This window comes from Purpureocillium lilacinum (genome assembly GCF_023168085.1).
Source record: "Purpureocillium lilacinum CBS 284.36 DNA, scaffold_2, whole genome shotgun sequence".
Taxonomy (NCBI): Eukaryota; Fungi; Ascomycota; class Sordariomycetes; order Hypocreales; family Ophiocordycipitaceae; genus Purpureocillium; species Purpureocillium lilacinum.
Window position 1 is genome coordinate 4,758,618 of NW_027072112.1, and position 23,395 is coordinate 4,782,012.

Consider the following 23,395-nt stretch of genomic DNA (forward strand, 5'->3'; position numbering starts at 1 on the left):
TGCGAGCTGCCTGGGCGCAGTGACTGCAGTCCGAGCCTCGAGACTGCGGACGGCTGCTTCCAAGAATGAGGCGGAGGCGGAGGCGGAGGAGGAGGCAGTTGAAGCGTCAGCCTTTCGCGACCTGGGCCACTCTCATGCCGGATGCAATGTTAAATGCGAATGCAGCACAATTGACGGTGTGCGGCGCGACCCCTCGGGGCCCCGTGACTGCGGTGAGCTCCCCGAGGAGTCGAGGGCGGGGGAGGAAACATCCACACCCGCCGCCACGAGCGTGTCTTGGCCGTTTGGTGAGCGCTGAGTGAGTGAGACTGAGGGCGGCATACCAACGTTAGGCAGCCGCGGGGGAGGGTGCATGCCGTTGCGGTGTGTCGGAGTGTCCGCGCCGAATGGCCGCCCAGCCTGACCCTCCATGTTCGTCTCCCTCCCTCTCCCTCACCCTCGACCTCGGTTTCACGTCTCATCGTCGACGGCGCGCACGATTGCTTACAGCAGCACCAACACCACGAGAAAGAGAGTTGGCCGACCTCGAGAAACGCAGCACATATGTGCTCCGGATGCATCGTGTCCGACGTCGGAGCAGGCCTCGATCGTTCATCAACGTCATGTGTCCAACATACAGCCCTCTCCCTTGCAAAGAACCGCGTCGACATACCGACATTTCCCATCGGAAGCTGCCCGACTAGCTACGTTGCTAGCTGGCCTGCCGGCGCATGCATGCTTGCTTTTTGTGAGATGTTGTCACCTCGTGACTCTGTCTACCACTTTGCTTACACCCAGACAAAGATGTTTGACCGCGACCGGCTCGGCAAGCCGTAAGACCCATGCCGAATGCCGTCGACGAATCGGCGGAGAGGCCGCCAGCGAGGTTCTCGACGTCTTCCGGATCGCCGCGTCTCAGGGGCATGAGGGCCCTGGTTGGGAGCGCGCCAGATGGCGCTACAGACCCAACAGCACCAACTGCCAGATGGCGAGCCCAGTGCGATTGTGAACTCGGCCCTTCATCCACTTCAGAAGCAGTGGTGTGAGCATTTCGTCGTGGTGGCGCAAGCCACCCAGCTATTGGTTCCATGTTGATGACCGTATTGTTCCAGAGCAGCCAAACCCACCACCATGCTCTGGCCAAACCTACCACCCTCAACTGGAGGGGGCTGTTGCCATGCACAGATCAGGGAGGTCGAGCCGCTGTTGCAGCATAAATGGCGTACTAAGTTGGGCTCTAGTGGAGCAGCTTCACTTTTGCTCAATGGCGCAACAGCCGCCCCAGCCAGGCACAGGTCCTGCCAGAGCCAATTGGTGAAGTGGCTGCGAACTCTATTGCTCGGACAAGCGGAAACCCGCGGAGTCGCGGACATGCGTGGGTGTCATACCCATCCACGATGTCCACCTCGATCGCTCCACGCTGCGGTTCCGTACTTGATGGGGCCATGGCCCATGAAGAGTACCTGTCGGGGCCACTGAAGAAACGTGCGTAAATCCCCGCGGAATACATCACGAACGGACACTAGCTGTGGAGACAGGTCCCGTTGACATCTTTGGAGACCCTGACCACTCTTCGCAATGCAACTGGTGTAAGTCATGAGCTCCTGGGAAAGCTTTTTGTTCGGCACAACCATCCGAACATCATGTTCGAAACAAGTCATTCGAACCACATCTTCGTCAATCTGGTCGGCAGACAAGCGAAGCGGTGACTGAATACTTAAGCGCCAGATGAGCTACCTGTGTTGCATCAAACGATGCATCGGCGTTCTTTGTAAACACGAAAAACTCCCCCCTGACGACAGCATGCCCTTCGATCGCTACCCGGTCAAGAGGGTACATACCCATGCAAGGTGCTTCGCAACAACGCCAAAGGTACGTACTTCGACAAAGAGGCGTTGGAGCGGTTCAAGATTCGCGAGATTTGTGAAGGATGGGGCAACTATCGCGATGCTGCCGAGTACGTCGAGCATTGTCTTTAATGAATCTCACCGCTTCTGACCGCATCAGGTTGCAAAACTATCGCTCCATGTTCTTTGACGACGCATACACTGCTACCTCATGGAAGCAGGGCAGCATCGACGAGTTCATCCAGGCCTCCAAGGATGGGTTCGCAGACGGCTCGTCCTTCATGTACATCATGCACCGCATCTGCGGGTCCTCGGCCGAGACCAACACGGACCTCACGCGCGCAGTCTGCAAGATGAAAATCACCATTACGTGTCGATTCACGTTTGACGGCGCGGAGATGGACAACGAGTCCGACTGTCGTTTCTTCTTCCTGCTCGAGAAGCGGCAGGGCCGCTGGGGGGTCTGCTTCTACACGTTGCTTTTCGACAAGGATAAGTTCATCCCTGTCAATCCGGCCAAGACGTTCCACATCCCCGAGGACGAGGTCGACAAGTTTCCTTCCGGGTACCGCTACCTTGCTTGGGCCGAGATTCGCATTGGGCATCCGCCGAAGCTGAACTTGAACAGCCACGGACCGAAGAGGGACATCTTGTATCGCAAGTGCAAGGACTGGCTGGAAGATCGAGCTGTCGTGCCGGACTTGACGGGCGAGGACTGGCCTGATTGGAAGCCGTAGATCGATAGCGACATCAATTGACATCACCTTGAGAAAGAGTCACCTCGGGTCAATGGCATAGAGCGTTTGCCACACTCACGTACATTCCTCACTTTGCTCGACCATACTCAGTAACACAGACGGCTATTGCAATTCGAAACAGCGCTCTCCGACCACAACCTTGCCAGTAGACCTATACAAAGCGTGCGCGGTGGACTTGCGCTCGCCTTACTCCTCGTCCTGCGGCTCAACAGCAGGCCTCACGACGCGCTTGAAGCCCTGCTGTCCCGCCTGGTTCTTGGCCGCGGCGATGGTCTGCTGGGCGTTAGGGTCGCTGAAGCCGCAGCCCGTCTTGCCGGCCTGGAACTGCGCACCCACGCCGGAGCAGACACCGCCTTGGTTGTTCTGGTCGGCGCAGCACTTGGAAGCGCAATCGGCGTCGCTAACACATCCGCCGGTGATGAACTGGCCACCGGCGCCATTGCCCACATTCTTGGCTCCGGCCGGGTCGCCGATGACGCGGCCGCCGGAAGCGGGAGCCTGCTGGTTGTTCTGGTTGTTCTGGTTCTGCTGCTGATTCTGCGAGCCTTGCTGCGGCTGCTGTGCGGGCTGCCCCGACTGGCCTGCCTGCTTCTTGGCCGCTGCAATCGTCTGCTGAGCATTGGGGTCGCTGAAGCCACAGCCTGTCTTGCCGGCCTGGAACTGCGCGCCGACGCCAGAGCAAACACCGCCCTGGTTGTTCTGGTTTGCGCAGCACTTCGATGCGCAATCAGCGTCGCTAACGCACCCGCCAGTTATGAACTGGCCGCCGGCTCCGTTGCCGACGTTCTTGGCTCCGGCTGGGTCTCCGATGGCCAGGGCCGAGGCGGCAACTGTATTGTGTCAGTGAGCGGCTCCCGCTGATCGAGACAGGTATGCGAGACGTACAGGCCAGAACAGCGGTGACGGCGAGGCGGACCATGATGAAGTCTAAAAAGGGTATCTTTCAAGTGCGTAAAATCGGTAAAAGATTGCGGGTTGCGACGCCTGGTCGGCTGAAAAGAGCGAAATGGACGAAGAAAGAGAAAGAAGAAGAAGAAGTCGACAAGACGACGCCGGGTCGTTGAGGCTGAGCTGAGCAAAGTGGCTTGAAGATCGAGTTTGATGGTCGCTGTCCTCGGGATCGTCGACGTCTTATATACGATTCTCGGGACCACGAGATGTCAAGCCCCCGAAAGACCGAGCCATTGCCAGGCTGCGACACGTCGTGCGACGCCGTCGATACCTCAATCGGTAAAAGCTGGTGCCTCTGCGGCGGGCGGTACCGCAGAGAAGGAACCAGAGAAGGAACGCAAAAGCATCGATGCGGCTTCGAATAGTCGGTCATGGTGTACGCCTGCGGTGGTTCTGACGTTTGATCCTCTGCACTAGGGCGCCATGGGCATCCGAAGCCGAGACGGTCGGTTGCGCGGGCTCCTGGAGCCCAGGGGCTTCAGGAGGGGACCTCCGACTCGACATGGGAGCATCATGAGACGGTGCCTGTTTGAGCAGCGGCAGGGCCGGCGCGCGAGTTTGCGCACATCTCGGGGGACGGGCGATTGATCGGCTTCGGACGAAGAACCTGGACGGAAATCTGCTCGTTTGCCACGCGCGCCACGAGGAGATGGAGAAACGAACGGCTATGGCAGAATGTCGTTGTGTGATGATGGCGATGTAAGGCGGGATGGGGGAGGAATTGGTGGTGTTGCTTGGGTGGGTTTTCGGCTGCATGACGCACGCAGGAACGGGCAGTTAGTTGCATGACCCGTGCCTGCCTCGAATCTGCAGCGGAGCCGCGCCAACACCAACACTGAAGGCGGGGAAATTAATTGACAATGCCGTCCTGCACGCGACCGCCGCCTACCAACATGAACACGGCCCCTTGCGCATCACCTGTCAAGTGTCAACTGCACCCAGGTGTCTGGTCCGGTGTGGCTGGCGAACGCAACTTTGCCTCATCGGGACAGCTGCCGTGCGCGGCTTGGTTTCGCCCCCGTCGCCAAGTTTCACCTGGTGTCATTCACGGCCTTGGGAGGAGCCGCCGCCGCCGCCACCACGGGGAGGCGCTTCCGCCTCGGGAAGTCAATCCACTTGCATCCATTCCCTCGGCTGCTGTCGACGGCGGTGTTGTTGCTCTCGGGTAGGGGTCCCGGTAGGATTGTGCTGCAAGACTGCGATGGCTCACCTGACGCCTAGCGAGCTGCGAGATGATGAAAAGGGCCGTCGCGTGTTGTGCTGGCGAGGCATGGGGACGTTGAGACGCCGCAACGTTTCGTCCCGACTCTCGCAGGGCCAACGTGAGCATAACGCCAATGCAACGAAGCACTTGTGGTATTCTCGGACGTGCCAAGGTCAATGCAGTACCATACAGCTCCTTCGCCGGACCTTGAAAGGCTTTGGGACCGGATGGAGGCTCAGCCGATGTGCCCATGGCAGACGCCGGTTTGCGAGAACACGCATAGATCAAGGACAAACGAGCAAGCCGTGTGGAAAGGACTCGAGCGTACAAGTTACGGGCGAAAGAGATATCCGCGTTCGAGCCTTGGGGCCGTCTTGCTTACGAGTTCCGGTCTGCTGGGGACCCACGATGCTTCAAGGTGCACCATCGCCGCCGTCCATACAAAGTCTACCACCTTTCCAAACGCTTTGACTAAGGATCATGCATCGTAGGGAAACCCAAGTCTGACCTGGAATTCCAATTAATACGCGTTGATCGCAGCCAGACACTTTCAAAGGCCCCTGCGAACCGCACCGTCGATCTGCAGTCGTACTACTGAGATGCAACATGAAGAGAGCGGTAGTTTCACTTCACTACCTCGCTCTTCAACGGATACCTGGGAAGGCAGATCGAGCACTAAATCACTGAGGGAGCTTGCGTATCCTCTTCTCACCCACTGAACGAAGGGACTGCGTCAGCTGCTTGGGGGTGTCTGAACACCGAAAGTTGAATGGACATGCTGTTGCTGGGTGACCGCAACAAGCACGCGCGCAGCACCTTTGCCTGGCTGCCACCTGACAAACAAGGCAACCACATGAACACGTCAAAACGCGTGTGCAGCTGCGCGCAGTCCTGGCAGCTGCCTGTGTTTACAGTGGCGCGCACAGCCTAATCTGCTGAACACTTCTTTGCTCTTCCACACATCCCTTCGCCTTCCTTCCTTCTCTCCTTCGCCCGCCCGAAGTCTCGACAGAACACGCTCCCCAGCAGATCACGCCTCACTATCTCAACACCTTCTTTGGAGTCTACTTGTACCATCCCCCTTGCATCTTTTGTCGGTATTTTGTTCGCCTGTGGCAGGCCTCGTGGCGGCCTGCCGGGCATGCACCATGAGTCTCCCCAACCGCGATCTGAGATGCATCATAAATGATGTATTTCTCCCCCCGAAGTTGCCAGGGGAGAGTGAGGGCTCGTCTCAGGACAAGTTCCTAGTCAACCAGGTGCTTTCGGCACTTCAAGAGTTTGGCCCTCTCCTTGGTGGAAACGATCGTACGGCCGTATTCTCCGCAGTACAAGCCATACAAAACCTTAAACGGTCACGAGATGACTATGGCGTGGTCATCGAGTCGGAGCTGGCCAAGCTCCTCGACACCGGTCCTACCAGCAGTATGTGCACCGTCCTGTACCTCGAGTTCTCTGTCACTAACGGTGAACCTTCACAGCTTCCATGATCCCACTTCACATCAAAGCCCAAAATGCTGGCATGCTCGTGTGGCGTAGAGACGCCGAGGTTATCTTTGAAACCTTCGAGTTGACGCCTCTCAGCAGCAAGGTGACAACGACGGAGGGGCGTCTCAAACGGAGCTTTCCCACCGAGGGTGTTTCTGTTGATCTCTCGGTCTTCGTCTCTCCCGACTTTCGCTCAGCTCTCGCTTCGACGATTGCCAAAATGAGCTTCCAAGTCGTTCCGGAAATGTGCAATGAGATACGCGCACCAACTGGAAACGCAGACGACTCCGTCGCTCCTCATCTGGTCTCCGGGCTGATGGCGTCTTTCCTGCTTGCAAACGGGAAACCAACTTCGGAAGCGACCATATGGAAACATACACGAGAAGAGGTCACTCTTGCAGAGGGAAAGAGCGAACCCTGGAAACGGTCTCCGGTTTGGCTGCTTCTGCGGGTGGCGCTCCAGCTCCAAATGTCGCGAACCGAACTTGGCGCCCAGAATCACAGCTTGTACAAGCGATTCATGATCTTCTTCATGTCTCAGCTACTGCGCGATGCGGTAAAAGGAGAGTTTGGGAGCGATTTACTTTACACAATGAGCGCGAAGATGGCCCGGCGCCTGGTCAAGCTTGACCTCAGACGGCACGAACAATGGATGCAATCGGTCCACAAGACTATGGCAGCGGCCACCCACCTTCTGGAAGCTAGAAGGATGGCCATAATCGCAAAGGACAAGCGGGTACTCGGTTTAACCGGCCTGACGGCAGAGAGGGCTGAGGCAGACGTCAAGATGCACCTCCCTGATCTGGACGTGTTTGTGGCTCAAATGTCTTCAAGACAGCACGAAGACCAATCACCAGCCTTTTCCCCGCCGTCAGGAATGCTCTGCACAACTGGAGACGACTTTCCAGATATCGAGTACATCAAGGTCAACCAGCGCTATGAGTTTCACAATCTTTGCGCATTCGAAACATGGGTCGCCACGAACCTGGAGTCCTGGACTCAGAGACATATCAACGAGAGAGTAACGTGCGCCAGACTGAGGCATGCAATTCAAGCGTACCATGAGATCGCCTCTGCCTGCTACGCAGGATCTGCAGAAGGAAATTCGGCAGCCATTCTTACCATCCTGGAATTGTGGGTGGCGTGTGACAAGTCCGCCGTCGCACAACACCGCCTCCTTGAAGAGTTCAACCATGACATCCCGCATAAACCTTGCGAGTTCTTGCTTTTGCGCTTCAGGAGCGATCTTGAAAGGCTGCACCGGGTAGAAAAATACCTGTCAGACCGCACAAGGAACGCTGCCACGGTTGGGAAAGGACTGTCTGCAATCTACAATGCCGGGCAAGCTAAATCATTCTCGACTCGGTTCGTGGCCGACTCGGTTGTTCACCAGGGGATACTCGACGCCATTACTCGCCACGTCGAAGAACAACGGAGCCAGCAGTCGGAGGAGCTGGATGGCCTCAAATTGCGATTCGACCATTGCATGGGCATCAAGGCGACCGCGACTTGCCAAGACGAGGAATTTGTCGACTTTCAAGGCAGAACTCAAAAGCGACACGCAGCGCGTTGTCAGCGGTGTCTTGTCGAAGAGGAGCTGGCTCTTTTGGACATTAATGTCCTGGAGGAACCATTGCCTGCGAGTAAGCATGAAGCAGCGTCAGTTGTTTTCGAGCTTCGTGTGCCCCCAGCTTTTGCTGCCTGGAGAGACGCGACAGTTCTCGTGCTCAACGACGTTCTACAACTTCGTTCACGACACGAGGAGAAACCAAGCATGGAATGTACCCTCGAGTCTTTCGCTGACTTGGCCAACCATCTCGATCGTGCCCCTTCGGAACAGCGTGTCATTTTGGCCACAGAAATGGTTCCAGGCTCTGTTCGCAGTCGCGTTCCAATTTCTGCAGAGTTGGAGCTTGCAAACGTCTGCATTCCCAGCTCAATTCGCTGGCATCTTTTTGACAAGAAAACTTCGGCCGCCATCGGAAGACCGACAATGACAGAAGCCGTGGCTCGGATGTGCTCATTGAAGTTCGATGAGTATTCGGCCACCCTTCAGCCATACCTCAAGCGTGAACGGCTGCCAAACGCCGTCTTGACACGACAGGCTGAGTGCCCTCAAAACATGTCGCAAATGGAGTTCAGAGCGCTTTGCTCCATCCCCTTCGCCCAGCACACCCAGTGGATGAACATTTTGATTCAGCTGGCTATCCCATCCGTTGACTAGAAGAAGACGGAGACAGCCATATTCACGATGCAAGTCATTGAGCAAACGAGCTCGATGATTGCAGGGGATTATCTGCGAGGCACGCATACGATCCTCCTCTGCGAGAGGTTCGCCACGGCACTGGTGGACCAGCTTCATGCCTCGCTCCAAAGGATCGCCAGTAACGGGGAAGCATTCCGGGCAGTATGGGTTTTTGTCATGCTCGCGGCTCGCTTGCTGTCTCTCGGGCCGGAAGCAACTCGTCCAAGATGCTTTGAGTTTTTGGAGTCGTCCCGCGCTATCTGTGCTCGATGGATGCGAACGCACATCGCAAAAGCCAGACGAGGTAGAGGCAATGATGACAATGCAGAGGACTTGCAGCGCTCTCTGGAAGCTGCACTCGTGTGTTTGTCAACATTTGATGTCGACGGGGTCTATCTAGAGAAGGTCCTCGGGACCAGCGATGACATCGCAACATTCCTGGAGTGCTCTATGAGAACGGCGGAAACGCTCAGTGCCATTCACGACAAGGACTTCACGGTGAAGGTCTTATTTCTTCGTTGGGCGAGGCTCAGTCAGAGGGCATTCCAGATTCTGGCAGCGAGCAGAAATGCTAAAGAAGGCCTCGACATTGCCATCAAAGGCACCTGGGAGTTCTTTCGCAAGTCCGATAATGGGTGGGATCTTTGTGGCAGCTGGGTCACAACGAACACCCCAGCCATTCTCCCCACTGAACCGACAACCATCCACTTTGATCTCCTCCACGCCGAGCTTTTGATCAATGGAAAGCCGCTCTCGCGTCTACCCATTGATATCGAAGCTCACTCACAATTCCGAGATTTATTCGGCCAGCATCGACTGGATGTCTACCCCCTTCGCACCTGCGGCATGCAATACGTTGCAAGTGGGAAGTTCCATGGCAACAAAGTCTCTATTGGCTTCAATGAGTCAGCAGATCAAGAGGGTGATCTCCTCGTGCGTACGGGAAAAGGCGATAGATGCTACTTTCTGGTCCCCAGACGCTTGCTTGCGGAGTGTTTGCCGCAGAGTCTCGCCGACCAATGTGTGCACTGGCATAGAGAAGACAAGGACCACATTGAATTCCGATCCCTTCAAGAGCCATGGGCTATCGGAATATGCAACTGGCAACTTGAGAAGCGTGGATCGATGTGGACCTTGGCTCGGCAAGATGGTGCAGTTCTGATCAACCCCGAAAGCTCAACAGCCATTGCGTTGTCTGAAATATTTCAGGCGATCGAAAACCCATCCGGATTGCACATATTCTACCATGCAGCAGCAAGGAAGATATCCATACACATGCCCCGTTTCCATCTTGACTTCACCATCGAGGTTGGAACCACCATTGTCCGGTCCCACCAGTTCCGGAGCATGCATATCGACCGAGACCAGAGCTTCGCCACCCTTCTTGGACTACAGAACCGTTTGGTTCTTTGCCACGAAAACCAGGCCGGTCATCGCATGATACTCGTTCCTGAAGGGAATATCAAAACGGCGCAGTGGCAGGTTCAAGCTGATGTATACCACCGCAAGGTCAAGGTTGACTTGTCGTCCGCGAAGCGCATCCAGCCGTTTCAATTGGATCAAGTCTTGGGCCGCTTGGTCGGCAATGGGACTGTACAAAGCAAGCTCTTTTTGGCGCACTTACACGCAGTGACTTCATTTTGCCTACCGGACCCATTCACCGGACTGACCGGGACTGAGCAAGCGCTGCGCATTCTTCAAAGCGCTGAAGTCCGCTCCTTCGACTATCTATCAGCGGATAACATCGACAGGCTCTGTGAGATTGCTGCACTGAGCCCAAAAAGACGGTTTTACTCTAATGAAGAGCCTGCGGTCGAGATCGTCTCATGCATGACAACTGCTCTCTCTCAGCTGTGCGAGCACCCTGGGCTTTACCTCTTTGTCAAAGCCCTCTTCGTCCAAGCAGCAGAGACGCGATTCTTCCACCCGCAAGCACCGAAAATACCTGATCTGGCCACCTACGATTGCAGGCTCATGGAACGACATGGCATCAGATTTTCTGCGTTTTGTGGTGCTGGGTTCGGCGCAGAGTCCCATACGACTGCCCGAGACCAGGTTTACGGTCGGACGGCACGGCCGTTCGATCAGGCGAAGATGGGCATGGCTTACCGAGCATGCCGTATTCTTGTCTCCAGGAAAAGATTAGTCCTGGACAAACCATGCCCGAAGTTCATCCCTGAGATCAAGAAAGTCTTGGGAAAGTCTGGTGTCCGTGGCCCGGTCTCCTCCCTCCCCGACACGGAGTTCCAATACGATCTCAAATGGCTCAAGGATCCAACTCACATTATGGGAGAGCTTTTTTGCCTCATCCATAAATCCTTGAGCTTGGGTAAGAGTCGCTTTAACCGATTTCGCCTGATGCTCTGGATCATGACCCTCGTGTTCGCCGAAAACTCGAACGAGTCATTGGTGCAGGTACTTCTCGCATTCATCTCGCTCCCAACGATGGCAAATGTACAGATCCCTGGATCTGAGATATTCCATTTGCACAAAGGAAAGGACCCGTTGAAGAAGGATCTTCAGAGCGCCGCCAAGGACGCCAGCATCGGGTTTGCGGCGAGCCCTGAGGCTCAAATGCTCCAGCGCCATGGAGAAAATGCCAAAGACTGCAATACGCGACGAAAGAACGAGTTCAACCGGAAGATGAAGGAGGCTACTGAAGATCTAGTTGGAGTCTTGAATGAGCGGTGGGCTCAGTACACGGGCGAACCTCCGAAGCTGCCTAAAGATGCTCCCTACGCGCGATACTTCAACCACGAGCGGGCTGTCGCTGCGGCACACAGGGTTTTTGTCGTGTGCAAGCAGAACGAAGAGTTTTTCGCATACATTAAGTGCTTACGAAACACTCTGAAATCTGTGAAAGACAAACAGCCAGCGGAAGTACCATCAGCCCATTTGCGGGAACGGACTTCAAATGACGTCCGCGAAGTTGTCCGCTTCGTCGATGTCGTTGGAGCATTTGAGCGGGCGTACCAAGTTCGCCTACCCCGCCAGGAGCGCCCCATGCGCCTTGCTCAACGTCTTCTGGATACAGACCGAGGGACGGTCAGCTCAAGCTTGACTGAACTTGCCAAAATGCTCTCAAGCCGCGCCCAGACACACCAGGAGCATAGCTATGTCAAAGAGCTGCGCGAGAGCATGTTCTATCTGCAAAAGCGGGCTCCATGTATCTCAGTCCTCAAGTCGCTGGCGACGGAAAAAATCACGCGGGCGTTGAACAGCCATCTCAAAGATTGCGAATCACGCTTTGACTCGGCCCTCCAAGTCGTACTTGAAGCCGTTGACAGGGGAGAGACGACAGACGCCAGCCATCTAACGTCTGCTAAGATGGTTTCCATGACTTACCACTGGCCAAGACTGCCACTGAGCGTCATTCTCGAGCAGATCAATTGTCACAATAGGCACCGGCTTCCGGGCGCTTGGCTGGAGCGTATTGTCGATCTTGGCCAACGATTGACCTTGCTCCAGCAAGCACGCCGCTTCATACGACTTTCTGAGCAGGAGATCGATTTCGTGAGAGAGCTACAGAACGAAATCGCGGCAGGCTGGTACACCGAAAAACATCCGGATACCTTGCTCCTTGAGATCGAAGGAGACGTGCAAGTACGACGGCTGCAGGAAGATATTGCACGCCTTATGAGAGATCCGCCGCAGGGCAGGAATATTGTGTTGCAGCTCAACATGGGGGAGGGAAAATCCTCAGTGATTCTTCCCATAGCTGCTACCTCGATGGCTGATGGGTCTCGGCTGAGCCGCATCATTGTTGCAAAGCCCCAGTCTCGACAGACTTTCGCAATGCTTCTGGCATCTCTTGGAGGTCTGGTCTCGAGGCGAATCTATCACATGCCCTTCTTCCGGGGCCTCAGGGTTGGCGAGGACGAGGTCGAGGTCATCTGGAAGATGCTCAAGGAGTGTGTACAATCCCATGGAGTCATACTCCTGCAACCCGAGCATATTCTCTCGTTGCAGCTGCTTGCTGTGGAGAGACATATCACTGCAAAAGAAAAGGACACGAACACAAAAACTCTGCGGCGACGCGCGACGGCCGCAGGAACACCTGGCTCCAACAAACAGGCTGTTGATGTGGAGCAGAAGCTACTGGACATCCTTCACTTTTGCAACCAGCATAGCCGTGACATCGTGGACGAATCTGACGAGAACTTCTCACCGAAGTTTGAACTGATATACACGATGGGCAAGCAGCGCAGCCTCGAATTCGCGCCTTACCGATGGCTGATCACCCAGGAAGTCCTGGGCCTTGTCACCAAATTTGCACCAGAAGTTCAGCAGTCGGCACCCACTTCCCTGGAGATTGACGGCCGGTATGCACATCGTGTACCTCGGATACGTGTCCTGGTCGAGGCAGCCTCCCATGAACTGTGCCAGCGGATCGCTGAGCACATCTGTCGCACTGGGCTTGTTTCATTCGCTGTCGGTCGCGTACCGGGCGAGACGAAGGAGGCCATTATACAGTTCATCACGAAGAAAGACCTCTCTAAAGAAATGGTGGCAAGGGTCGAAAGCAGCGAGGTCTGGAGCCAGTCGACGAAGAACTCACTCCTCGTGCTGAGGGGCCTTTTCGCGGAAGGCGTTCTCTCATTTGCCCTGAGTCAAAAGCGCTGGTCAGTAAACTACGGCTTAGACCGGGAACGTGTTCCGAGAACTGCCCTGGCGGTGCCATACCGCGCTAAAGGTGTGCCCGCCAGGTCAGAATTCAGCCAGCCAGAGCTGCAAATCGTGCTCACTTGCCTGTCATACTATTATGGCGGGTTGAGCGATGACGATCTTGCCCTGGCACTTGAACATGTCGCCAACTCAGACCAAGCAGATCATGAATATGCTGTTTGGACTTCAGGCACTTCTTTGCCGCAAGAGCTTCGAAGCATCGACGGGATCAACATGAGGGACCGCGAGCAGTGTCTCCGTACACTTTTCCCAATATTGAGATACTCCAAAGGGGCCATCGATTACTTTTTGGCGAGGATCGTCTTTCCGCGCGAAATGAAAGAGTTCCCGCACAAGCTGTCGGCATCAGGCTGGGACATCGGACGTGCCAAAGCGCATTCAACGACGGCGTTCTCAGGGACAAATGACAACCAGCATCTATTGCCATTGGAGATGTCGCAGCACGAAGTCTCCAGTCAAAAGCACACGAATGCCCTCGTTCTCAACAACCTCCTCTCAGAGGACAACAAGGTGGTGCTTCTTTCCGAACTGGGTCATGCCGGTGTCTGCACCAGTGGGCAGCTCCTAGAGGTTGTCACCAATATCAACCCACAACCGAGAGTCATCTTGGATGTAGGAGCTCAAATTCTCGAGCTCACGAATGAGCAGGTCGCCAAAGCTTGGCTGGAGCTGCTTGAGGACCGCGACCACATCCAGGCGGCAGTGTTCTGCAACGACACCGACGACCTGACAGTTGTCGACAGACAAGGTCGCATTGAACCCCTGCAAGTATCTCCTTTTGCGAAGCAGATGGATGTCTGCGTCGTCTTCCTCGACGAAGCACACTGCCGTGGCATAAACTTGTCACTGCCAAAATCGTACCAAGCCGTCGTCACGCTGGGTGCGAAGGTGACCAAAGACCGACTGGCCCAAGGTAAGCCAACTTTGCTGAATAATTTGATGTGGAGAGGTTGCTAACTATCACAGCGTGCATGCGAATGCGGAAGCTGGGCAGTGGACAAAGTCTGGTGTTCTGTGTTCCTCACGAGGTAGAGACCAGAATTCGGATGCAAGACCCCAGCACGCAGAACCAAAAGATCGACATCAAGGCCATCCTCGCCTGGACGATATCCGAAACATGGCAGGAGATGAAGCAGTCAATGCCGGTCTGGGCTTCTCAAGGACGCCGCTTCGAACGACAACGGATATTGTGGGATATGGCTCGTCGCCGACAGGGATTGAAGGTGAAGCAAGATCTCGCGGAGAAATTTCTCGAGAATGAGGCACAAACCCTCGAGTATCGCTATATGCCCTTCTATGTGCCACCGCCGAGCATATCTGAGCTCCCCATCACCAATGGGAGCTTGGACCGCATCGTCCAGCGTTGCCGTGACTTCGGCGATCTCACGATGCAGACCGCCTCTTTGGAAGAGCAACAAGAGCGGGAGTTGATGCCTGAACTTGAAGAAGAACGTCAGGTCGAGAGGCAAGTCAACATTGAGCCCGCAGGACACAGAATGCACCCCAGTGTGCGAAAATTCGTCGAGACTGGCGACCTTCAACCCAACAACGCCGGTTTCATTTGGGCATTTGAAAGCCTCCAAACCACGACAGCGGCGCGGCACTTCAACGTTCGCGATTTCCCTCGAGGCCTCAGGGTCACCCAGGACTTTGCTCGGACTCTTACACTGGATGCGCCTCGCGAGTTGGGTACGGATGAGTTTCAGCGAGATGTGAGATTTGTGCTCACGAGTTATAACGCCGCGAAGCATGACACTGTCATGGTCATCATGAGCCCATACGAGGTTGAACGGCTGATGTCGCAGATCTGTGCATCCAAGCACGTCACTCTGCACCTGTACGCTCCGCGACAGAACGAAAACCACGAGCCAATCGACCTCAACGGGACAGGACTCTACCGAATTTCCTCAGCGCCAGCACACCCAATCCCGAGGCACCTTCTCATAGAGCTCAACCTTTTCGCTGGGCAGCTATACTTCAAGTCATTTCAGGAGTATATCGAGGTGTGCGACTACCTAAACCTCACCTGGGGAGACCCAGCCGATGCGAATGGAATGAGCATCGATGGCTTCATTGAGCCGCAAAAGCGAGTTCGGCCGCATTCGGGGCGGGCGAATTTCGCTCGCAGTCCAGTACAGTTCCTACGGATCTTGATGTCCAAGATCCGGCGAGATGGGGCCAACATCGACCGAACCCACGTCGGCAAGATGCTGAACGGGGTTCTCCTGACCGAGGACGACTTTGCGCCCCGTCCCAAGCGCAAGGCTGATGTCATTGAGGAGGATTCGGCGGACGGGAGCGGTCTATTCATCGAGGACGATGATGCTGCGACTCAGGCAGGCGCGTAGGTTCAGGGTTATGGCTCGGTAGACTGAGGAGTTTAGTACATTCGAGGACTTGTAGAACAGAATGAATGGATAAATTGTTGGGTTTATAACGACTGTATGTGAGACACTCGCAACGTTATGGGCTGGGCTTGAGCGGCAAGATCCGGGCGTTACATGCACCATGGATGAAGCGCGCGAAGCACCCGCAAGACAACGACAACTCGACAGATTTCCCGTAGCTTGCAAACAGCTGCCACGGTTGAGCGCTGGGTAGCTACAGGGACCCAAGAGCTGATAGCCTGAGGCGGCTGAACGGGGTCCTGAACAGCCATCCTTAATGTTGCCAGGCCGATGCAATTCGCAGCGGTCACTCAGCACAGAGCCCTGTGGCGCAATTTCATCCCTTTCCTGTTCAAAAGAAACAGAAGTTTCGCTGCTTCCATTTGCTTCTGCCTTTCTTCTTCCGTCAACTTCATTCCCTTGCAACGACATCACCTCCTCACTCTTCCAGCACGCCCCCTCTAAGCACCACCAACCTACCTACCTCCCTGCTTTGCCTTGCCACTCAAGACAATCAACATGCCGAACGTGAAGCGAATGTACAAGCGGCACCTGGCCATCTACGAAGCCTGGCAGGAGGTCCTAGGCCCCGCAATGCACCCCCAACGGCGCAAGAAGCTGGAAGAAGACGGCGCGATCCTGGAACACGACCCCATCAAGGGGCTGGCGAAAAAGTACGGCAGGGACAAGTTCTTGTCCGACACAGCCATACTGCGGGCTAACAAACTCTTTTGCTCCGAAGAAAAGGCGAACGAGTACTTTCAGCAGTTGAAAGCGCGCGCTCTAGCTGCCGTTGCGGCGTATGGACGGGGCACGACGCCCATCAAGAGTGAGTTTGACGCGGCGGCGATACCGTCTGCTGACGTTCGTGTCGCGGTGCTGCTTCGTGCTTCACGGGAGGCGAGAGAAGAAAGTACGTCTAAAAGAATTTACGCCAATTCCTACTCCTGTTCAACGTGTTGACCGGACTAGCGGTACCTACGGCCCAGACGGCCCCTGCGAACGACGATTCGGTGCTGCAGGCAGACACACAGCTAGCCCCGTCGTACCAGTTCGAGAGCCTGACGCACCTCCCTCAGAGGATACAGCACGGCGTGATGGCATATATGCAGACCCTCCTGGAGGTAGCTTGCTTTCAGTTCGCGCAGCATGCGCTCCCAGACGTCCTGGCACAGCACCGCTGGGACTGCGCCGAAGCAGTCGACCTCGTGCGCTGGGTATCGGTCCTGCGAGAGCGTGACGACTTCCCTCCTGTCGCCATCCCTTCGTCTCTGGCGGTAAGTCCTCGCGAACGACACGAAGCTGCCACAGCGCTGCTGTCCAGCATGGCCAGCCTGGCGGCGGTCGACCGCCACCGCCTGACGATCAACGAAGTGGAGCAATACATTGGACAAGCCACGGGCTTTCTGCGACTCCTCGGCGCGACGTCTTGTCTCGAGAGACTAACGCCCCTGCAGGAGACAGTGAGCATCGCAGTGCACCACCTGGGTGAAGGTCGCAACGCCAGTACGACCACGATGAACGAGGTGGCCGCCTATACCGCCGGTAGAAGAGCCGAGTTGGAAGCACTGGAGCGAGCTACCAGAGACTAAGCGCTTTCCGGAGAAAGGGCCATATCGGAGAGGGCTGGGGAAGAGGTCGAACGCACAATGTACCACCTCATCATGTCCGGGAGACTATAGTGAAGCGATCAGGTTGACAATTTGGGGCAACCATTCCTGTTTGATGTACTTTCGATGGACTGAAAAGTTTGATATGGAGTCTCAGCGGTCATGGCGCACGCGCGTGAGCAATGTACACACCAATGATGACTCCCTTGAGAGGAAGGAAGCTACATGGGGATCTTGACAGCCTAAGCAACCCGTCTCGAACCCGAGGTTGAGGGACCCTGAGCACGCGATTGCGAATACAATCAATCACAGCACATGGCAGCATCGCCACATGTTCAGATGTTCCCAATTATTCAGTGCACCCGAGCCTCGTAAACCTGCCTCACACCGCCATCATGAGCCCCATCTCTGGATCAGCTCGTCCCGCTTCATGCTTCGAGAAGCTAGCCCTTGTCCCTCAGCCTCACGCAATCTTTCCTGAGCCTTGGAAACCTCTTGCTGCAGAATGGCGATGGACCCATCAATCTCTGAATCGACAAGTGTGACTTGTCCAAATGGGCTCTCCGCCAGGATGCTGTCCTTGAGCAGCTGCACTGCCAGGCGAGCATCGCGGAGCTGGGACATGGTTGTAGCTTCAAAGCTGTCCTGGGCACCACGTGCAACTTCTGTACTCTTCTGCGCACGGTCGGCGAGGATTTTGGCCAGCGACGCAATCCGTTCTTTGGCTTCATCGTCCTCGTCCAACGAAATGGCGAGTTTCGTACAGAGCGCCTCGAGCGGAGTTTCGTCAATAGGAGTCAGCGACCGTCGCCGGCCGTGGGAGCCGGCGGCGTCGTGGCGGATACGGACTGGTGACGGCTGGCGGACAGGAGAGGCGGGCACCCGCGCTGCCTCTTGCGATGATGTTGCGGAAATCTGCGTTGCGATTTCGGCATGGACGGTCGAGCCAACTGCTGCCGTAGCAGCCTGATGAGACTTCCGAGCAGTGACGCGAGAGTGAAGACGGTCGATTCTGTCCAGTAGGTACTCCAAGCACGCATCCATCTGTTACTGGTCAGTAAGCGCGCTTGCTGATGAGATATGCTGCCCACATACGTAGGCAACGGCAGCGGCAGTGCGCCTGAGACTCTGGCCGCTTTGCGCAGTGATGGATGCCAAGGCGGGCTCGAGATGCTGTTGCTCAACAGACATTTGTGCAACTGGCAGGATTTCGGAGTAGAGTGATTCAACTTCCTCTTGCAGGTCCTTCACTTCCTCAGAACTTGCCGGCTTTGTCTTTCCCGAGCGCTCAGCGTTGGCGAGTGTATCCAAATAGACCGCATCCAGCTTTGTGCGGACCGTCTCAACAGTGGCCTTGATTAGCCTGCGAAATGTCAGTCCATCACCGCACACGTGCCGTAGAACGCGGAGCCATACCGCATGCAGCCCTCCCGCATATCGTCGACAGCTTGTGCCTCTTCGGGGTCTGGCCGATCCAGCTCCCAGCCAAGTTTCTGCAGGCTAGAGAGCAGTTTGTCGTCAGATTTAAAGGCGCCGTCCACAGCAGCCTGAAGCTCCGGTTCCGCATCCGTGGCCTGCTGCTCCAGATCTGCGACCCTGTACGCAAGGGTCTGAGATAGCTGCTCTACCTGTTCGCAGGATGAGATCATGTCAGAAGTTCTTCGATTGTCAACAAGGAGTGTTCCATACCTCATGTGCAATCTGCCTGCGTTCGGCCTCAGCTTTGCGCCGCCTGGCATGTGCCAAGTCGCGTCTCTTGACGTCGCTTTCAGCCTGCTTCTTGAGAAGCCGCGAGAGTGCATCCTGCTGCTGGCGTAATGTCTGAGTCTGCTTGCTGATGGTGCTCGTCGACCTTTGCAACTCGTCGATGGCTGCTCGCAGCTCTGCCTCGTTGATGGCCTGCACTTCGGCCAGGTCGTACATGGAAGCCAGCCTATCAACTTGGCCGCTCCTGTCGAGTGCCGTATACCTGCCAACGTCAGCGCGCTTCTCGTCGGCTTCTCCTGAGACAGGTGTCACGTGGGATCTCGCGGGCGTCGTTGCACTCACAGAGCAAGTTCATCGGCACTCAAGAGAGTGTCGGAGCCAAGGTGCGTGACGGCCCACTCCGCCAGCGCATGCCCGTGCTCCGTGTCGGCGAGGGCACGCCTCAGGTCATCCCGGGGCAGCTTAAGCCCTGACGCCCGGCCTGCTTCGAGGAGCAAGGCCTCAGCCGACAGACGACTGCCGGGGCCTCTGCTGCTGGCTGAAGATGCCAGGTCCATTGCCGCCTGCGAGGAAGCGAAGTGGCGTTCCCAAGACAAGGTGCCGGTCACCGTGGGAGCGTCGTACGGGCCGGTCAGCCAGCGGCCTGGGGATGGGCCTCGCGATCTGGAGCTGGGAACGTTTGGCGCGGCGGCGTCGGTTTCCTATGGGCGCACCCGAGGACGGGGCAAATCTGCAGGGCGTTACTCGGTATCGTGTCGTCAAGTTCGAGAGGTCGCTTGGGCAGCAACGGCACACTCAAACGCCGGGAACACGGTCATCAACGAGGGCGCGAAAGCGCGTTGTCTGTGTATCGCGAGGCCGTGCTCGGTGGGGTTGGCGGTGGGTGCGGGATGCATGGAGGTCATCAAATTGATAGATCCATGGATGGCTGCACAGCATCTCCTCCAGGTGACACGGGCACCCTGAGGCTGATGATTGATGGAGGGCCGCAGGGGCTTCCTTGCGTTGGCGGGGGCCTCCGTCCACTGTCAATTTCGCGTGGGCGTCCCTGTGCGTCGCCAACAGGCACCCGCTCCGCTGGCTGCGGCGGCTGCAGGCGCTCTTACGCCCCTGAAGCTGCTGCGGGAGTGGCTTCAGGCTGGTGCCGTGGTCCTGAACCATGATCCATCTGTCAACAGGGAAGGAGCGCCACCGCGACAAATCAGGAAGGATGCACCCGAACCCTGCATCCTAATTCGAACAGGTCGTGTCGCTGCCATCTTCAACCTCACTTACCGTCAGTCTTCAAGATCGCACATCAACGCGGACTCGTCGTGGCCAGTTTAACTCTATTTCTTCTCTTTGGAATACCACCACAGCCCTCGGAACAAGGCGTCGGGAATGAGGCCTCGTTCAACGCTTGCAACACACCGAGTCCGCTCCGAGGCCAATCATGCTGCGAATCCGGTGGCTCCTCGCTTCGCCGGCCCGTTTGGAACCGTCCAACGTGCCGCAGCGTCAAATGCTGTGGAATAGCATACCTCCGTCTTCTGATGCCTTCTGTGGGCATGGCCCTGGGTAATGAAGTCACCTCGGTGCTCCGGCTCTAGGCATGAATTCTACACAAATACTGGGCCATGCTCACCATCTCCGAGCCGCTCAGGCAGCCGAGCATATCCGCAGGGTCAAAATGTATAAAAGCCCGTGTAGATTGCCCGGACGCCTCCGCGAACCATCCAACGGCCTATCCGAACCCGCCTCTACGATATCACAGCCGCCAATCTCACGAATGTTGGTCACGGCGCTTCTATAGCACAATTCTACGGTCAGGGTGATTATGCCTGATGTCTTGCGCAGCATCTGGGAAAGAAACGAAGGGGCCATTCAGACTCACGGTAGCAGGTGCCTCTAAGCTGTCCATGGTAAGTGCTATCAAGAGACTAAAGCACGGTCAGCCCGGTTACCGAGGCGTGAACCCCTTACAAAGAAAAAGGGTCGTGTGGACATGTCCGCCTTGCAAAAGGGGACGAACAGCGCCCGAACAATGAGACTGAACATATAAATGACGATGTTCCACGCAGTCTGTTCAGGCCCTGTTTCATGTCTAACTCTTATTCACAGCCTCAGCCCTGAACCTGATCACGCGGAGCAGGCGGACCAAAAGCTGCGGTCGGCTGAAGGGGGGCAGCACAGTCAGTCGTACGTACTTCTGCATAAGATTTTGAGTGCGGTTCTACGCACAACTCTTGACCACCATGCCAGCACGCAGGCTGCTCGGAGGATACGGGGTTGTACAGTGAACGGCGCCTCACCCCGACCACTGCCATGGAGTCATCAAGACTTGATATTTCAACGTCAGTCCCCGATGGCTTCTGGCAGATATCTTCAGTCGCTGCGAAGCACACGCACAGTCACTCACTGCCCCGCTCCCTACTTTTCATCTTGATCACACATTCGCTACCAATCACATTCATTTCGTACACAGAAAACAACTACGCCAGAAAGCATGGGGATTTGGCGAGAACGATGGCGCGAAACGGCAAGGTTCGTCGGCACAATCTTCTGGCTCGGAGTCATTTACTTGACTAGCGAGCTCATCGTCTGGGGCTTCAGTCGCCTTCTCGCGCCATCGCATCTTGAGTTTTACGCATCGATTCTGGCCATGCTCTCCGCCTTTGTTGTCATGACAGGGGCTAGCTACCTGTTTGCCGATGTCGATATTGTCTACCAGCAGCATATCATGCCCAAGGTACGTCCTTCGCGACCACAGTGGATGGAACGGTTGAGGGCACTGGGCTAACACTAAGTAGATGGATTTGATCAATGCCAATCTCGGCATCGGCTTCTCAATACCTATCTGTTTGACGAAACACTCCGATATCTTGAGCAGTCACGACATTGTTCGCGTCTTTGGAGCCTTCGGTATGTTTTTCTTCCTCAGCTCAGAGGCCATCGAGCTAACGTGAAATAGTTATCACGAACGTCGCGTCTTGGATTGGTGTCCTCTTGACTTCAGCCTCAATGGTATGGGTAGTCAATGAGCTCACGGACGCTATTGCCCCCGTCTTTGGCCGACGCCGCAGGAGGACAGTCCGTAGAGTCGGGGCTGCGATGCACTTACGAGAACCGTCTCCCGGGGTCTGGATACGAAGACCGCTGCCACCACCAGCACCTTTCATGCAACCACCATCGCCTGGAGCTTGGCTACGAAGCCCGCGATATCCCTCTGCGCAGCCTGAGACTCACCCAACTTCACCTGTGCTATCGACCAGTGGTCCCCGACGTCCAATTGGGAAGTTGTTTAGCGACAACTGTGCCATCATCCTGGCCTTCCTTGGGATGTTATTAGTGGGTATCCCTGTCGCCGCCGGCACTAAAGATGAGCGATGCTTGGATGCGTTCGTCATCTGGTTTATCTGGGCATTGATGGTGCGGCTTCAGCTGCTGTTCAAGACGTCCTCGGCTTTACGATCGAAACCCAAGGTAAAGAGCGTGCTAGCGACACTAATGAATCCGGTTCTGGGAACTACGCTTCTCTTAATCTGTTACACGAGGTCAAAGGCAGCATTGAAGCACGGCGGCCTCAAAGAAGTGCTCGAGACTCTGAGCAGCGGCACTCCGTTGTACGCTCTGTTGACCTCGCGAGTCACGCGAAAACGCTTGCCAAAGTACGCTCGTTGGATCTCACAAGTCACGAATAAACGCTTGCCAAAGAACCGCAAGGACTGGTTTGGCGCTGGCGACTTGGCGCTGTCTCTTCTGGAGTGCGGCCTCTTCACCTGGGGCTTCAAGCTCTACGAATGCCGTCGTCAGCTGTTCAGCACAAAGGGCTTCACCGTCACTGTGGTCTGTGTCGGCGCGGCCGCGGCAAATGTCTTCCTGTCGGTATTTATTGCCCACTCTCTGGCGCTCGCGGCCCCTGAGTCCCTTGCCTTTTCTACAAGGAGCACGACCCTAGCCCTGTCCAAACCCGCAATCACAGCTGTGGGAGGGAACGTGGCTGTCAACGCGATGATCGTCGTCAGCAACGGTATACTTGGACAGCTAATGTTTCCCTTCGTCCTTGACAGGTTAGGAGTTCAGCGGCACCCTCCAAACTCGAACACCCGCGAAATGGCCGTCGAATTGCAACCTGTGTCTCGGTGGTCTGATAGTACGGAAGGTGAGACCTCGGGCACAGCTGGCGAAGACAACGTCATGACAGTCGCAGCAGGAGTTACTTCGGGTATCAACAGCGCGGCCATGGGCGTGTCATACATGTACGAGACAAATAGTCGGGCTGCGCCGTACACGGCGCTGTCCATGGTTGTGTTCGGTGTCGTAACAGTGGTGCTGACAACAGTTGAGCCTTTCAAGGCAATGGTCACTGGCATCGCGAAGGGATAAAACCCTCTCGAGTTGGGAGAGCTTGGAGTTGTGGCGTTGTGGCGCAACGGCAGCATATCACGGCATCGGGGATACACAGGAGCTTTGCATTTAGGGGAGCGACGCGCGTGCATCGACAGCACCTGTCTGCTTGGCTTTGATGGGGCGATACCACAGGGCGGCGCAAGC

The 23,395-nt window shown here is 56.1% G+C and overlaps 7 protein-coding genes across 7 annotated transcripts; 5 read left to right on the forward strand and 2 right to left on the reverse strand.

Annotated features, from left to right (window-relative positions):
- Positions 1–1,782: 1,782 nt before the first annotated feature.
- PLICBS_003192 (uncharacterized protein) lies at positions 1,783–2,563 on the forward strand (the record flags this gene model as incomplete). The annotated part of the gene is given in 3 exon segments (XM_065600172.1): positions 1,783–1,812; positions 1,830–1,936; positions 1,987–2,563. 3 exon segments carry the CDS (start codon positions 1,783–1,785, stop codon positions 2,561–2,563), a joined length of 714 nt encoding a protein of 237 aa, XP_065456244.1.
- Positions 2,564–2,770: 207 nt separating this feature from the next.
- Positions 2,771–3,503, reverse strand: PLICBS_003193 (uncharacterized protein; the record flags this gene model as incomplete). The annotated part of the gene is made up of 2 exons (XM_018322929.2): positions 2,771–3,414; positions 3,470–3,503. 2 exons carry the CDS (start codon positions 3,501–3,503, stop codon positions 2,771–2,773), a joined length of 678 nt encoding a protein of 225 aa, XP_018178159.2.
- A 2,384-nt stretch (positions 3,504–5,887) lies between these two features.
- Positions 5,888–8,451, forward strand: PLICBS_003194 (uncharacterized protein; the record flags this gene model as incomplete). Its single annotated transcript, XM_065600173.1, has 2 exons — positions 5,888–6,164; positions 6,221–8,451. The coding sequence occupies 2 exons, from the start codon at positions 5,888–5,890 to the stop codon at positions 8,449–8,451; spliced, it is 2,508 nt and encodes an 835-aa protein (XP_065456245.1).
- A 2,466-nt stretch (positions 8,452–10,917) lies between these two features.
- PLICBS_003195 (uncharacterized protein) lies at positions 10,918–15,506 on the forward strand (the record flags this gene model as incomplete). Its single annotated transcript, XM_065600174.1, has 2 exons — positions 10,918–14,071; positions 14,125–15,506. The coding sequence occupies 2 exons, from the start codon at positions 10,918–10,920 to the stop codon at positions 15,504–15,506; spliced, it is 4,536 nt and encodes a 1,511-aa protein (XP_065456246.1).
- Positions 15,507–16,064: 558 nt separating this feature from the next.
- Positions 16,065–17,137, forward strand: PLICBS_003196 (uncharacterized protein; the record flags this gene model as incomplete). The annotated part of the gene is made up of 2 exons (XM_018322932.2): positions 16,065–16,458; positions 16,518–17,137. The coding sequence occupies 2 exons, from the start codon at positions 16,065–16,067 to the stop codon at positions 17,135–17,137; spliced, it is 1,014 nt and encodes a 337-aa protein (XP_018178162.2).
- Positions 17,138–17,548: 411 nt separating this feature from the next.
- PLICBS_003197 (uncharacterized protein) lies at positions 17,549–19,419 on the reverse strand (the record flags this gene model as incomplete). Its single annotated transcript, XM_018322933.2, has 5 exons — positions 17,549–18,199; positions 18,251–18,518; positions 18,572–18,783; positions 18,845–19,124; positions 19,205–19,419. 5 exons carry the CDS (start codon positions 19,417–19,419, stop codon positions 17,549–17,551), a joined length of 1,626 nt encoding a protein of 541 aa, XP_018178163.2.
- Positions 19,420–21,347: 1,928 nt separating this feature from the next.
- On the forward strand, positions 21,348–23,227 carry PLICBS_003198 (uncharacterized protein; the record flags this gene model as incomplete). Its single annotated transcript, XM_065600175.1, has 4 exons — positions 21,348–21,590; positions 21,652–21,763; positions 21,813–21,931; positions 22,283–23,227. 4 exons carry the CDS (start codon positions 21,348–21,350, stop codon positions 23,225–23,227), a joined length of 1,419 nt encoding a protein of 472 aa, XP_065456247.1.
- Between the last annotated feature and the right edge of the window lie 168 nt (positions 23,228–23,395).